This window comes from Arvicanthis niloticus, chromosome 3, assembly GCF_011762505.2.
Source record: "Arvicanthis niloticus isolate mArvNil1 chromosome 3, mArvNil1.pat.X, whole genome shotgun sequence".
In the NCBI taxonomy this organism is placed as follows: domain Eukaryota; kingdom Metazoa; phylum Chordata; class Mammalia; order Rodentia; family Muridae; genus Arvicanthis; species Arvicanthis niloticus.
The window spans coordinates 137,336,956-137,351,687 of NC_047660.1; the positions used below are offsets into that span (position 1 = coordinate 137,336,956).

General features: G+C 56.3%; 1 protein-coding gene across 5 annotated transcripts in view; it reads left to right on the top strand.

Moving 5' to 3' along the window:
* Kdm4b (lysine demethylase 4B) overlaps positions 1–14,732 on the top strand; it is a 78,660-nt gene that overhangs the window by 56,587 nt on the left and 7,341 nt on the right. For 3 of the 5 annotated variants that reach the window (XM_034497441.2, XM_076932003.1, XM_034497438.2), the window contains 6 exons: positions 3,242–3,438; positions 7,971–8,054; positions 8,195–8,382; positions 12,342–12,730; positions 12,992–13,112; positions 14,472–14,632. In XM_034497441.2, coding sequence (XP_034353332.1) covers positions 3,242–3,438; positions 7,971–8,054; positions 8,195–8,382; positions 12,342–12,730; positions 12,992–13,112; positions 14,472–14,632 — 1,140 coding nt within the window. The remainder of the gene's footprint in view (positions 1–3,241; positions 3,439–7,970; positions 8,055–8,194; positions 8,383–12,341; positions 12,731–12,991; positions 13,113–14,471; positions 14,633–14,732) is intronic. The other 2 variants (XM_034497439.2, XM_034497440.2) reach the window with 2 other exon arrangements.

Here is a 14,732-nt window from a genome sequence, read left to right on the forward strand (position 1 = left end):
TTCTCTTTGGCTAACTCCTGATGATGGTGGAGAGGAACAGGAAGCAGAAGTGGGGTTCTCAGGCTCTGCTGGCAAATGCCCCTCTCTTTCATGGCCCAGCAGCAGGAGACCAACCTTCCCTGCATCCCAGAAGGCACTGCTGTGTCCTGTGCTTCGATGTCGGTGTGGGAGCCCCTCCCGCCGAGCTGGCATGGGGCAACAAGACAACAGCGTTTATGGGACTGGGGACCTGCAGTTAGCTTTGGGGTCCTGGAGAGCAAGAGGTGGAGCAGAACTGTCGGTTCCTGGCTCTTTCCATGCTTCCTTCCCTGCCCTAGATCCCAGCAGGGAGGTGGCACACAGGGAGGGCCCTGATTGCAACCCTCGTGAACAGCGGCACTCTCCTGTGACCTGTTACTTGTGCTGGGCATCTTGAGGCAATCAGGCAGGCTCCGAGTCACCAACCGGGGGCTCCACCCTGCACTGCTAACACCTATGCCACATCCTAAGCTGGTTGCAGTTCTGTACCTTGCACTGTAAGTTGAGGGAGGACTCAGTCATTCCAGTTGCACACTGTACTGTATGCCATGGATAGCACCAGCCCTGCCATTCACTTGATGTGTTGATAACCTAAGACAGTGACAAGTACTCACACCTGTGCCCTGCTATAACTCTCCAGCTAGTCGTGTGTGAGTGACAGCTGTCTCAGCTTATCCTCAGCCTAGGCTATTTCTGTAGGTCTGTGACAGGACCTTGCTCAAGACTCCCGTGCAACCTCAGGAAGAACCCTAAGGGAGCCTTCTCTTGCAGTGTTCCCAAGCCCCATTCTGAGCCAGACTGAGCAGGTGGACATGGCCAGGTCAGTGGCTTGGGAATGTTCCTGGCCTTCCCATGCCCCGCCCTCCTCAGGGAGGCCTCCAGCACAGAAAGCCACAGGCCCAGCCAAGCAATAGGGTGATCTGTCTGCTTTCTCACCTCAGGTGTGGAGCACAGCAGCTGGGGTGTGGCTCTGGTTGGGTTCCATGGCCACCGTCTCAAACGCTTAGCTAGAGGATTGTACTTTTCTTTGTGAGATACCTGCAAGGCCCTCAGAGGTGCCTGGTGGTAGGCATGCCTGTAGGACTGTCCTATTCGTAGGCTGCCATTCAGGGATGGTAGAAATAGGAGGCTGCTGCAGGCCAAGTGCCTGTGCCTCGGGTTCTGGAAGGTTCTTGTCAAACTGCACTGAGTATGGGCTCCTGGGGTGCAGCTGGAGTCCCTCGGCTGTGCTGTGCAGTGCCACCATGGCACGTGGGTTCATAACTGGGTGCCAGGCCAGGGCACGGGCCCTATAGGTGGCTGGTACAGGTCCTCTTGGCAGCCTCAGTGGAAATGTGAGGTGTCTGTGCCATTGTGTTGTTAGTCGTTTGTCCCAGGATACCCTCAAGCCTACCTGCTGATGAGCTAAGTAAGGTAGTGCCAGCAGCTTTGGTGAGTGGTGCCACCTGGGCCTCTCAAGGACCCCTTTTTGCTGTCAGGCATTTTCAGAACCTGATAATTCCCCCACAGGGATAACCCACTGTTCCATCACAGGCTGGGCTCACTAGAAAGGGCTGGGGCCATCCCAGAATCCCAGGTGGCAGTAGGACACCCAGGTGACAGCTGCCCACCAAGGAGGGACCCTAAATTGCGCTGATGGCTGAGCCCTAAAGCTCTGTCCTCAGGAGGTAATGAAGTCTGAAGCAATACCTCCTCTGGAGTGAGTTGGCCTTAGTGTCCCCACTGCTTTCCTTCTTTGTGGCTCAGGGCGACTTTGTTTTGTACCAGTAGGGTGATACCCAGCCCTGAGAGAGCTTCAGCCCGCAGGGGTCCAGTCAGATCCTCTGAATAGATGAACCTCTGCCCCTCAGGAGAGTGTGACTCCGCAATGGAGAACTGTCTGCTATCTCCTGTGCAGATGCTCCTAAGCTGCTGTAGTCAGATGCAGATCCTGGGAACCTGCTTGGGCCTCACCCGGAAGATGGGTTGAGCCCTCCCTGTGGCTGAGCCATCAGATCACCTCGCCACCCCCCTCTGGTGACCATGTTTTAGATCCAGCAGGCTGCTGCTCCCAGACCTGGCTTCCCACCCCCTCAAAACATTTGGTTTTGGCCACATACTCCCCATGTCTGCAGAGTTCACATGGGGTATGTGAAGGCAACTGTCACTGCAAGGCCAGCTGGTACTGGCAGCTCTGTCCTGGTGCTGGCTTCGGCAGTGTCTGTGGGGCCCATGGGAGCACTCAGGTGCTTTTGCTAATTACTGATGGCAAAGCCATGACTGAGCCACTTGGCACAGATTCCTTAATCTTCAGTTGACGAGGGCTCAGTGAGGCCAGGCCCAGGAACACACAGCTTGGGCACCATCTGCGGCCACTGCTGACTGGCCAAGTCCCTGCACAGCCGCTATCTTGCACATTCCTGTTAAGCAAGTTGAGTTTGCTGGAAATCGCTCACCCATAAATACTCCCTCTCATTCAGCGTACTGGACCCAGACAGATCCCCAGTGCCCTCCCCTCAAGCAAAGAGGAGTAGGAGCCACAGGACATGTCCTCATATACCAGGCCCAGCCTTGCTGAGGCTTCTTCAGTAGGATGGGGACACTGGGAAGGGCTCATCATCTCCACCCACCTCTGTCTCCTTCCTCTCTGTTAAGGACATTCTGGATGGAGCCATAGCTGCTGTAGAGCGGGAACAGCGAGCTCACAGTGGGCTTAGATCTGCAGGTAGACCCCATCTGCAGCATCCCAGCCTGCAGTCTCCTCAGGAGAGGAGTGTCTCAGCCGCCCTATCACTCTGGCCCAGCTTATTCCGTGATGCTGCTTGAGAAGCCTGTGTCCTGTGGGCCGGGAGGGAGATTGGCTGAGGAGTGTTCAGCCTAGGTGGTGAACACAGGGCACTGGCTGCTTCCTAGCTTGTCTAAATTTTCAGTCCCAGTCTTGCATCTTCTAGGTAGGCTTCTTTGGATGGCAACCAGACTGCCTGGTCCTGGGTGATTGATCTATAAAGACCCATTGTTGGCCTCTGGAAATGATGCCATGTCCATCTTCCTTCTCTTCTTGCTGGGCAAGGCTGGGCATCCACTCACTGATGGGCATTCCCTCTGGGGGTCTTTTGGTCTGGCCTGCCTGTGGTGAGGGCAGAGAGGGGGCTGAACTAGTAGTCTCCCCTCATACTGGGTTGTGTCCGCAGTGTGAGAGCCAGGTGCCTGGCATGAGACTCAGTGCCTCTGTCTGTCCCCACAGTGTACGTGTCGAAAGGACATGGTCAAGATCTCCATGGACGTGTTTGTACGCATTCTGCAGCCCGAACGCTATGAGCAGTGGAAGCAAGGCCGTGACCTCACAGTGCTGGACCACACGAGGCCCACGGCCCTGAGCAGTCCTGAGCTCAGCTCCTGGAGTGCCTCACGCACCTCACTCAAGGCCAAGCTCCTACGCAGGTAATGGCTGCCCCCAGTGCTCTCTCCCTCCCTCCACTCTTTTTCTTATTTCTGCTTCTATAACAGGAGTTGTCTGGGCATCCCAGGCAGAGCCTCAGACCCTTTTCCTGGGCATTTGAATGCTTGCTGCTACTTCCTGGTGACGTAGTCCTGGTACCCTTGCATCCCTGAGCACTGGCAGGTCCCCTGCAAACATTCATGGGGCCAAAGCCTGTAGCAGATGCCATGCTCCTAATGATGCGTGGACCCTACTGGCCTGCTCCTTACATGGTTGCAGCAGCCCTGCCCATGTCCCTACTTAGAGGTGGCCCTAGCATTGGCAGTGCAGGTAACAGTGTTGGGGAGGAACCTGACTCCATTTTCTAAGAGGGAGGCCTACAGCCAGGCCCAGCCCCTCACTCCAGGTGCCCATCGTATTCCTTGCCTCCTGCTACTCCTCAGGATTGAGCTTCTGATAGGCCAAGGATAGCCCTCAGCGCTGAACTAGAGCCACAGCTCTGAGACTGCATGGACTCAGGTGTCTGCCTGTGAAGGGCCAGGGAGGCCCAGGAACTCTGCACCAAGCAGGCCAGGCTATGACCACCAGTGTTAACAAGACCTTGCCTCGGAACATGTCTGCTGCCTTGACCTGTAGTCACTGCTGTTAGGATCCTGATGGCTTTCAAATCTTGCAGAATCTGTGGTATCTTCTGGAACCAGCTGCAGCCACAACCTACATTGGCTGTGCCCAGCAGCCTGCCACCTTCCATTCCTCAGGAGTTGAGGGGTTCTTTGTCTAGCCTAGGGGTCAGTGCTGGCTGTGCCTTGGCCCTGGCCATAGGAGTTGTGTCTGGGACAGTCAGACTGTGGTCTGAAGCCTTCCCTCCTCACCATGTTCTCTCTGCACTGTTGCGTGTGCTGCGGTCTCACCCACTGTCTCCTACTTTATGTGACCTCACAGTGCTGGGGAGCAGCCTTGCGGGGCCTGAGTGTAGCTGTGGGGTGTTGTAATGGTTTCATGATAGATGATTGTAAGGGCCCAGCAAGTAGCTACCACATTCCGGGACCACAGTAATACAGGGCTGTCCAGAGATGGGACCTCCCACCCTTTCATTGCAGCCAGCCTCTCACAGGCTTCCTGCTCTAGGCAACGACCCACCTGGCTCTCTGAAAGCTAGGATAATGCCACAGAGGATGGAGGTCACCCATGAGGATATCACTTCTGTTGAAGCTGTTAGAGGCCGGCTGTTCCTGCAAAAGCCCTGGCCTCTGTGGGATGGGCCTGCCGTGCTTCCACGTGCTTCTGGGATTGCACTGAGCGTGGGCCCAGCTTCCCTCAGCTGTGCCATGCTTGGCTTCCCTGGGAAAACTGAGGCACATTGGGGGTTTCAGAATGGGACCAGAACACCTATCTCCCCAATGCACCAGGGCCTGGGGTTGCTGGGCCATTGTCGTCTACAGGTACTCAGAGCATGCTGCCCTCTGCCTTCAGATAGCTCCTACTGGCCCCCTGCTGGGAGATGCTGTCTAGACCAGCAATGCTGTACTCAGCTTCCTCACCCCATGGTGGCCCTTCTGTGCCCCATCATGGCCCAGGCAGACTGCTTCTCATCACAGGCCTCTGTTTGGGCTATCCTATGCCCTCTCTGACTCCATTCCCAGTCATCTGCCAGCTTAATTAGGTGGGTTGACTCTAACCCCTTTCACAGGTGACTACCAGGAGACAATGCACATTCCTTGGTCAGTCTGGCCCACTGTGGATATGTAGGGGGTCAGGAGGTGGCTGTGCTCCACAGTGTGACACACCAGCCTATTGACCTCAGCATCAGAGTCGGCCTGATAGTTCCAGAACCACTCATAGCCAGAGCCTCACAAATGTCTCCTGAACCCCAGAATGTGCCTCAGTTTCCCTGGGAGATATTTTTAAATGCTGCCACTTAGTGGCAAAAATAGAGCCATTTGAGGGAAGCCAGAGCCTTCGGCAGCCTCCCAGCTGGTTTGGGGGCACATGTCACCACATATTTGTAGCTGTCATCTCTCACTGTATGTCATGCTTCTCAGCAAAGGCTATGGGCTTCCTCCTCACTGGCCACTGAAGTCCCGGGTCTCTTGCTTTCACCTCAGAAGAATATGTGTCATTCATATGCCAACACTTGACTTCTAAAAGTTGACACAATGTTGCCCAGTTCAGCCATCTGCCGAGCCCACTGGTGTATCACTGAGAGCAGCTGGGTGGCTCAGAGACTTGGATGAGACAGCAGGAGGATCGCCAGAGCAGGCTGGACTGGGCCAGGACTTTGGGGACCCCAGGTTGGAGCATTGGATGCCTTGCGTAAGCTAAGTCCCACAGCCAGGCCTACCCTCTGTGAACACCACTCACCTCATGGCAGGAAACTGGCATCTTCAGTATGGGATCCATCCAGTGGCTCTGATCTGAATAGTGGTCCCCATGGAGCCTCTGCCTGTGATCATCCTTGCTGCAAGCCCCTCCTCCGTCCTCCAGTGCATCCTTCATGCAAACTCAGAACAAGGCCAGAGGCCAGGGTAGAGCAGAGAGTCTTCAAGGAGCTTCCAAAGCCACCAGAGAACATGGCAGAAGAGCAGAGGCAGGGAAGCCAGCACAAGCTGGACCACAGTACCACAGGGAAATGTGAGCCCCCAGGCACCAGCAGAGAGAAGGTGTTGGAAGTTGAGGAAATGCAGAGGAGTCCAGCCTTCCTCAAGTTTTAAGACAAGCAAAGTCACTTGCAGCAGTGGCTCTGTGCAGCTTGGTCTTGTGGCATGGTGATGATGGCCCAAAATGTGGTACATGCCCATGGGTCCCTCACCTGGGTTCAGTAGGCAATCCCCAGAGCTTCCAGAGAGAACAGGCCGGCATAGGAGTTGGCATCTGACTAAAGGCTGCAAAGCAAGCCTTTGTGGCCTGTGGTCCCATCTCAGGACCTCTCCCCAGGGCCCCTCAGTCAGACCGCCTGCTGGACTCAGGGGAAGAAAGATAGACTTGCAGCTCCTCAGGACACACTTCCTTCTTGACACAGCTAACGCTGGGTGCGCACAAGTCTAAGTCCTTAAAGCTGCAGGGCTACAGAAGGCTCACCTTGCTAGAGGCATCATGATGTGTGCCACCTGGAACAGGGCCAGGGTTGCTAGGGTCATCAGTGTGGAGCTGGTGACGAGCTGCTTAGTAGGTCAGAGTGGGGCTAGAGCACCTGGAGATGCCAAGAGGCATTAATCACCCAATAGAAGAGGGTCTGAAGCAGACTGCAGGCCCCAGGAGCCCGTCCCCAGCTCCGGGTCACACAGATGCAAGGGCGTAGTGTGCTGGGGCTGCCTGAAGAAGCTGCTGCAGAAGGCAGCCATGTCGGTGTCAGGCCTGGGGGAGAGGTGTTAGTGTGAGGGTGTGACAGTGGGACAGGGCTGGGCCTGGGCTTGTTCTCATAAAAGAGCAGCAGCATGGCTATTCTTCGATGTACGGTGACCCTTCCTGCTCTGGTGGGGTGCAATATATGCATGTGAGTCCTGAGTTCCTTGTTTTCGGGTATGGGCACAAATGGGCCCTTAAACACTGTGACTATGGGAGCCTGGGAGGCTGGCTGCCGTGCGCAGCTGTAGACAGTGCTGTGTGCAGCCCGGGCTGTCCCAGTCTATGCAAAGGCTGGCCAGACCCCTGATACAGCCTCTAGTACCAGCTCATTAATAGGGTCGGGACTGAGTCAGGGTCACTCAGGAAGCTGCAGCCAGGTGAGTTGGGAGCAGGCTGTGAGTGTTGTCTGGAACCATCAGGAGCAGCCTTAGACCCTGGAGACAGTTGGCGTCAGGGCCACCATACTTCCTGACATGGTGTTTTCCAGTCGCCCTGTTGCTGGGGCTGCCAAGGGATAGAGAATGTCCCTGGATCTGAGGCCCCATGTCCCCAACCCCTCCTCTCTCTCCTGTCAGTGCTTCTCACACCCTCTTGCCTGCCCCTCAGCCCATCCACCTGCAGCCACTGTGTACGCACACCCTTCCTCCGCCTGTGTCCTTGGAATGCCACCCGCTTGCCTGCTGGTCATCTTGTGGGGCTCGTACATTCACCAAGGGATCCTGCCCTGGTCGGGGGCGGGGGGGTTCAGCCACAGAAGTGAGGGAGAGGAGGCCACGACCAGAACCATATAGGCCAATACCTAGGGCCAGATACTGCAAAGCCTTCCCAGCTCTTCTGGGCTACTGAGGGGCTGTGATGGGTGAGAGCTACTGGGCTGGGGGTGCCGGGGGACACAGCTGCAGGAAGTCATTCTCCCTTGTCAGTCTAAACAGCTTTAGGGGAGGGGAGGTCCTGCCTGTGGCCTTGTTGCACCTGCTCAGCCTGTCGCCTCATTCAGTAAGGCTAAGCCCTCCGCAGCCTTGGTCTTATCCTGTGTCAGGGCTGGTTTCTTGGTGCCAAGTACCATCCCTGCTGCCTGGAGGATGGCATGTTGCTTTGCTCAGGCTGGGTTCAGGGCCTGAGAGCTTCATGTGGAGGGCTGTAGAGAGGGCCGGGTAGCCAGAGGAAAACCCTAAAATTTACATTCTAGACAAATTAGTGTGAAGGAGAGCAGACCCTGGAGAAAGGCTGAGGAGGAGAGGAGGCGGGAGCCGACCAGGAGGCCAGGGCCGGCGTAAGTGATCTCCCTCGCATCCGCCCCCGCATTCTCCCATCCCGTGCCACCATCACCTGCTTCACCCAGCCCTGCTCCTCGCTCTGCCCACCCTGGACTGTGTCCATTTCCTCTTCTGCCTGACCAGTACCCTCCGCCAGGTCACACCGGAGACGGAGCCAGCCCAAGAAGTCAAAGCCTGAAGACTCCAGGTCTCCGGGGGAAGTCGTGGCTGGGGTAGCTGGTCTGGATGAAGCCAGGGGCTGTTCCCGGGGGGAGACCACGCCTGAGGATGAGGAGGATGAGGAGCTACTACCTTCACAGGGCCATGAGGCCGAGGGCTTGGAAGGTCAGTGCTGGGTACTTGCAGCTTGAAGTTTGGGTCCCTTTGGTCTTGCTCCTGCTGGCCAGGGTACACCACGAGGCGTCTGTGCACATGGGGACCTTGAGGTGCACATGTACGCCTCATTCCTGCTGCTAGCTTCCATTCAGCTGTAGCCTTGTGCCCAGGTAGGGTAGGGCTTCCCTCTCTGGCCTCTCTGCAGTGTGAAGCAGTGGTGAAAGGCCACGTCTCAGATTCCCACTGGCTGCTGGGGGTAGTTACAGACAAGAGAACTGTCCATAGCACACTATGACAGGGTCTTCCTGCCTAGAAAAGCCAAATGGGGGAAAGCAGGGTGGCCACGATGTAATGTGACCACAGACAGAGTGACTCATGGGGCCATGGGCAAGGCCATACATGACCAGAGACTCGGGGCCTGCAAGTACTATGATTAGCCAGGCCACTGGTGGACAGCAGTTTCCACCCAGCCAGTCAGAACCAGTTACACAACAAGTTCAGGCTGATATAAGCCAGGAAGAAACTGATGGCCACAGATCCAGGGAGCTCCAAACTGGGTGCCTGAGTGGGGATGGAGCATGGAGGTAAGGTGCCTGTGGGCATGCAGATGGCCTTGGGTCATCATGGGATAAGTGTATCCGCAGGAGCTGAGGGCAGGAGTGATGCCAACATCCACAAGCATACAGAGAAGCCATAGGAAGTAGGTGGCATAGAAAGGTCTAGCCTGGGCTCCATGCTTCTACACTGGCTTATGAGCTTCCTGTAGCCATGTGACCAGTTATGGTACCTTGAAGTATATGTTTATTGGGGGGGAAGTGGTCTCCTCAACCCACTCAGCAGCATGGCATCACCCAGTCTGTCTGCTTCTCCTGCTTCCTCCGAGGATCCCATGGTGACCTCAGAGTCCTTGGCTCTACCTATATTGTCCCTTCTGCTGTGGAAGGTGACAAAGCCCCAGGCCCCAGGGGCAAGATGTGGCTGTTGGAGCCCCCACTGTCTGCTGCTGACATAAGAACGTAAGGAACTGCTGTCTGTTCCTTGACCTTGAACTTGTCAGCTTTAAGTGAAAGCAGTGTCATTCCTCATGGCAGATGGCATTTTCCTGAGGACATGGATGATGGGCAGTGTGTCTGATGGGGTCTAAGGCCTCCTTCTCAGAAAGCAGAAAAAGCAGTCACCAGGCAGCTTACTGGGGCAGGCGGAGATGGCCAGGTTCCTGCTGCACCTCAGCAGTCAAAGAGGTGGTCACACGAAGCACACCAGGCCATGGGCACATAACTCAGTTTGCCACACCTGTGGGCCTTCGTTTTCAGGGGCTGCTGCCCACTTGTGGGATGGGCTGCCTCCACCATGAACAGGGGCTTCTCCGCATTCCAGTAGACTCGGGGCCACCAAGGATGGTGACAGACTGTCAGGCTTGGTGTGCCTTCTGTTGGAAGGAACCCAAATGACACTCAGGATGTCCCCTCTGATGGGTGTGAGGAAGGAGGGTACCACTAGCTTCACAGATAAACTGCTGCCAGAGCCCGGTGTATCACAGGCACCTGCTGTGACCATGTGTGGCAAGATGACAACCATCCGGTCAGTTCTGAAGATGTGACACATGTGTGGGCCTCTAGATCATATCCCCCAGGAGGGGTCAGAGGTCACAGACTGCAGCTACCATTTGGCCAGTGTATAAGATTCAGGAGTGATGCCGGGCGGTGTTGGCGCACGCCTTTAATCCCAGCACTTGGGAGACAGAGGCAGGCGGATTTCTGAGTTCGAGGCCAGCCTGGTCTACAGAGTGAGTTCCAGGACAGCCAGGGCTACACAGAGAAACCCTGTCTCGAAAAAAAAAAAAAAAAAAAAAAAAAAAAAAAAAAAAAAAGGAGTGGTGTGTCCCAAAGCTAGAAGGAGTGCCAACCCCACGGCCCCTTCTGTGAAGACACCAGAGCCACCCTCAGCATCCTGTCATTTGTGCTGTTGGTGGGTACTCTCAAGATGTGAATTCTGGGACATGATATGAACCTTGAGGGACCTCTGTACAGAGGTGGGGACCCCAGTCTGCTTCTGCTGACAGGGCAGGAAAGCCTAGGGTGTGGGGAGGTTGACAGCTCATATTCCTGTGCCCGTGCTATAGGATGGGACAGTGACAAGAGCTTCAAGGGCTTTCTTGAAGGGCAAGAGGTCATCTCCCTAATCCACCCCAGTCTCCTCAAGAGGTTGTCTTCCTAACCCACCCTGTCTCCAGGTCTCCACAAGCACACGGATGCCCAGTCACTCGGGAATGCAGTAAGGGCTGACGTAGCTGCTGCTCTTGCTTCTGCTCACCCCACCCTCTGTGTGGGGACAGCTGCACCTCCACCTCTTTGCCTGTGCAGTTGAGCCACATACATGGAACCCTGGCTGTCACTGAGGGACTAGAAATAGTCACAGTGGCTATGGCACAGTAGGACCTTCGCTCCTCTGGGGCCTGAGCTTGGTGTGCCACAGAAGGGAGCCAGACTCTCCAGCAGGACAGAACACTAAGAACTGAGTGGTTGGTCAGAAGGCAGTGTCCCAGGTACCGCCCTCCTATTCCACAACCTGTCTTCCTGGGCAGTGACAGGTGATGGTTGGGGACTCCCCCAACAGCACAGCTGGACCTTGTTTCCATGATAAGCCTGAGCTGGCAGAGTGGCCCTTGACAGAGCCATGGCTGGCCAACTCTGGCTCAGCAACCCAGGAGGGAGAAGCACCCGTATTCTCCCAAGTGTGCCCAGCCTTAGGAGCTGAGACAGAGCTCACATCTATAGATATGTGGCCTACTAACCACACCCCTTGCCCTCCCGTGGCCTGTGATCCTGAACCAGTCAGGCTGACAAACACAGATGTGTTGGGGCCACTTGGCCACAGCTCACCAGTCACTGCACAATAGTTGGGTTCTTTCCTGCATCCTAGGGCACATCCTGTGAGGGTTCATCCTGGTCCTTGGCGACCACAGAAACCCTGGGATGAGTGAGTCAGGGCTGGGGTACCCCACCTGTTTCCACCCGTGTTCCATTGCAGGGTGGGAAGCCAGGTGCCTCAGGGTTGGAAGTGCCATCCAACATACTGGAGACAGTGCAAACTGTCATCTGGACTAGTGAGCCCTTGCCTTTGGAGGGTGTGTCACCCAAAGGTGGCCTACTCCAGGCACCAGACTCTGGTGTGAGGAAGGGAGAGGGTGCTGCTCTCCCACCCTCTTCCATCAGTGGCCTGGCTGAGTGGGGCAGGTGTCAAGTTCCAGGCCTGGGTTCCCCAGCCCAGGCCACTCAGAGCAGGTTTCATAACACCCTTAGGTGGCATTTGAATCCGTGGAGCCCAATGTAGAGGGCTAGGCTCCAGGGCACACAGGGTTAGGTGGCACTCCCTGAAGAGCATGTTAGGAGTAAGCAGACCCTGATCCTTCTGTCCCCATTACCTGTCCCAGGTTCATGTACAGCCAAACTAAAAGAGCCACCAAAGGCAAGTTCCCTTAGCCCCTCCCCTTTATGTCACCTGTCAGGACTGTCCTGGGGCCCATCTGACGCTGGGTCCCTCTAGGGGCTGTGTGGTGTGTTGTTTGCAGTAACTGGATACGCATGTAGCAGTTGTTTGTAAGAAGAGCAGCTTCTCTCGTGTGTGCTGGCTGGATGGGACCTTGGCTCTGGGCAGCTGAACGTCTTCACAGCCTTCCCGAGACCCAGCTCCCCCTGCCCCATGCCTAATTCCGGAAGGCTCTGGGCTTTTGTTTTGTTTTTAAGCTGGTATCATGAGCCCAGGCTAGCTCTTCTGCTCCTCCCACATCTTAAGTGCTGGGATGGCAGGTTGCAGCTCTATACCAGGTCAGGAATCTCTTTACGTGCAGCAGTCTAGTACTGGGCACTTGTGGAGGTTGAACTTGCCCGAGTTTTTGGGGACACTGAGGCATCCGCACTGCTTCCGTCTGCTCCCACATGGTTCTGAATGGCTCTTTCTCTCCCCAGAGGATGGCAGAGGCAAGCCTCGGCCAGCTAAGGCCAAGAGTAAGAAGAAGCCTCCCAGCCCACTGTCACTCCCATTGCTGTCCGCCCCGCCAGCCCTGTTCCCCACCGAGGAGGTCCTGAGGCCACCACCCCAACCCAAGTCTCCAGGGCCAGCCATGGGCCCCATGGCTGCAGAGCGGGTTCCTCCGCCAACACCGCTCAACGTCGTGCCTCCTGGGGCGCCAGTTGAGGAAGCGGAGGTGCGGCCACGGCCCATTATCCCAATGCTGTACGTGCTGCCCCGCACCAGCAACACTGATGGGGACGGGGGACATGCTGCCCACCCACAGTTGGCACCCATGGAGCTAGGGCCAGAAGAGGAAGACCAAGCCCAGGCTAGTGACTCACAGGTGGGTGTGATTAGGGGCATTGGTGGATCTGCCCACTCCAGGGAGGCAACTGTGTGTGTAAGTGTGTGTGCACGCTGTGGGAGACAGGAGTGTGTGTCTGTGTGTGTGAGAGATGTGGATGACAGGAGTGTGTGTGTGTGTGTGAGAGATGTGGATGACAGGAGTGTGTGTGTGTGTGTGAGAGATGTGGATGACAGGAGTGTGTGTGTGTGTGCTGTGCTGTGGGGGACAGGTCCCAGGACCCACAGAGTTCTGTTTCAGGCAACAACCCCCTTCTCTAAGCTGAAGGTGGAGATCAAAAAGAGCCGGCGTCACCCGTTGGGTCGGCCCCCTACTCGGTCCCCTCTGTCTGTGGTCAAGCAAGAGGCCTCAAGTGATGAAGGTGAGCATGGCCCCTAGCCACCATGCAGTGTTCTTCCCACCTGCATGGTGCCCAGCCCCTCTCCACAGGTGCCAGTGTCCATCCATCCAATTCCTTAGTCAGGTCCTTCCTGCACCGTGGCAGCCTCGTCACCATGCTCTGTGAGGCTCAGCACAGCCTCCTCTGTCCCCTCACATCTGTAGGCCCAACTGACCATGTCCCCATGCCTTGTACCACCCACAGTCCTTGCTGCCTATAGGGCCTCCACCCCACCCTGCTTCCCATTCACACTCGCCAGGACCCAATACCTCAAATGCCATGTCACCATTGAGGGCCCAGATCCCCAAGCCAGGTCTCTGGTGCCATTGGTATTTTCATCCATCTGAGCAATGGGCTGCAACATTGAGCATCTCAGAGGGAAAATCAAGGCGGCCACAGCCTGCTGCAGAGGGTAGAAGCCAGAGGCTGTGATGTGCAGGCTGTGGTTGGGGCCGTGGTTGTGGGCAGCTGGCAACTGCTCTATCATTTCTGCACAGGAGCTTCCAGGCAGGCCTTGCAGATCTAAGTATCCTGAGTGTCTTCCTCATTACGTCGTGTGGCTTTGGGGGGCTGATAGGTGTAGGTGATAGCCCCAGGAAGGGACTCCCCAGTGATGGTTGAGCCTTGGGTACAGAAGTCTCAGACTGGCTAGCAAGGTAGGTGGGGCTGCACCTGTGTGTAGGTCGTGGCGGGTTTTGGCTCCTTCCTAAGCTGCTGGCAGCATCTGGGAGCAGTGTGGCTGTCCTTCCACCCATGACCTTGCCACAGGAGTGACAGGACCTCGGTAGCAGTTGAGACCCAGACTCCTAGATTCTTGGCTGGGCTCTTCCAAGAGTGCTTCCTGGGGAGTCCTGGACTGGCAAATTCCCCAAGCTCCATGCCCCAGGTATCTTGGTAGGTGGCAGGACCCAGACCCAGCACAGTCCTGGGGTCTCTGGGTCCCTTGGGATTATGTGGGACTTTCTCAGGCTGAGCAGGTTGGACAGCAGGCAGGGTGCCCCAGGCTCTGTGCAAAGACTTCCCTAGGGCTAGAAGGTTGAAGGTGATGCAAATGGAGTGGGTTCCAGTATCTCCCAGGACATAGCTGGCACCTCCCTCTGTCCTTTTATCCAGCTGTGGCTGCACTGGAGAGTCAGCCTTTAACAGCATGCTTGAGTCTCCTTCATAGACAGGAGAATGTATCTGAGGTTGGCATGTTTGAAGTATCCAGGCTTTAGGCTCAGGAGACTCAGGGCAGGAAACCAGTGTCCTCTCCTTGCCAGGAGCCAGGGCTGGTGCTCTGAAGGCAGGAGCACCCAGTGGGGTGCCACTCCAGCTCAAGCCCCTTCATCCTGTTCTCAGGAGAGGATGATGTCAACGATCCTGAGGCCTTGAGATCCCTGCTGTCCCTGCAGTGGAAGAACAAGGCAGCCAGCTTCCAAGCTGAGAGGAAGTTCAATGCAGCCGCCGCCGTCAGCGAGCCCTACTGTGCCATCTGTACCCTCTTCTACCCCTTCAGCCAGGTGAGTGGCCTCAGCGGCCTCCCCACATTGATGGCACCCACTGTCGCCTGTCCTACTCAGACCCAGTGCAGCCTGGCCTACTGTGGCCCTGAGTTGACGG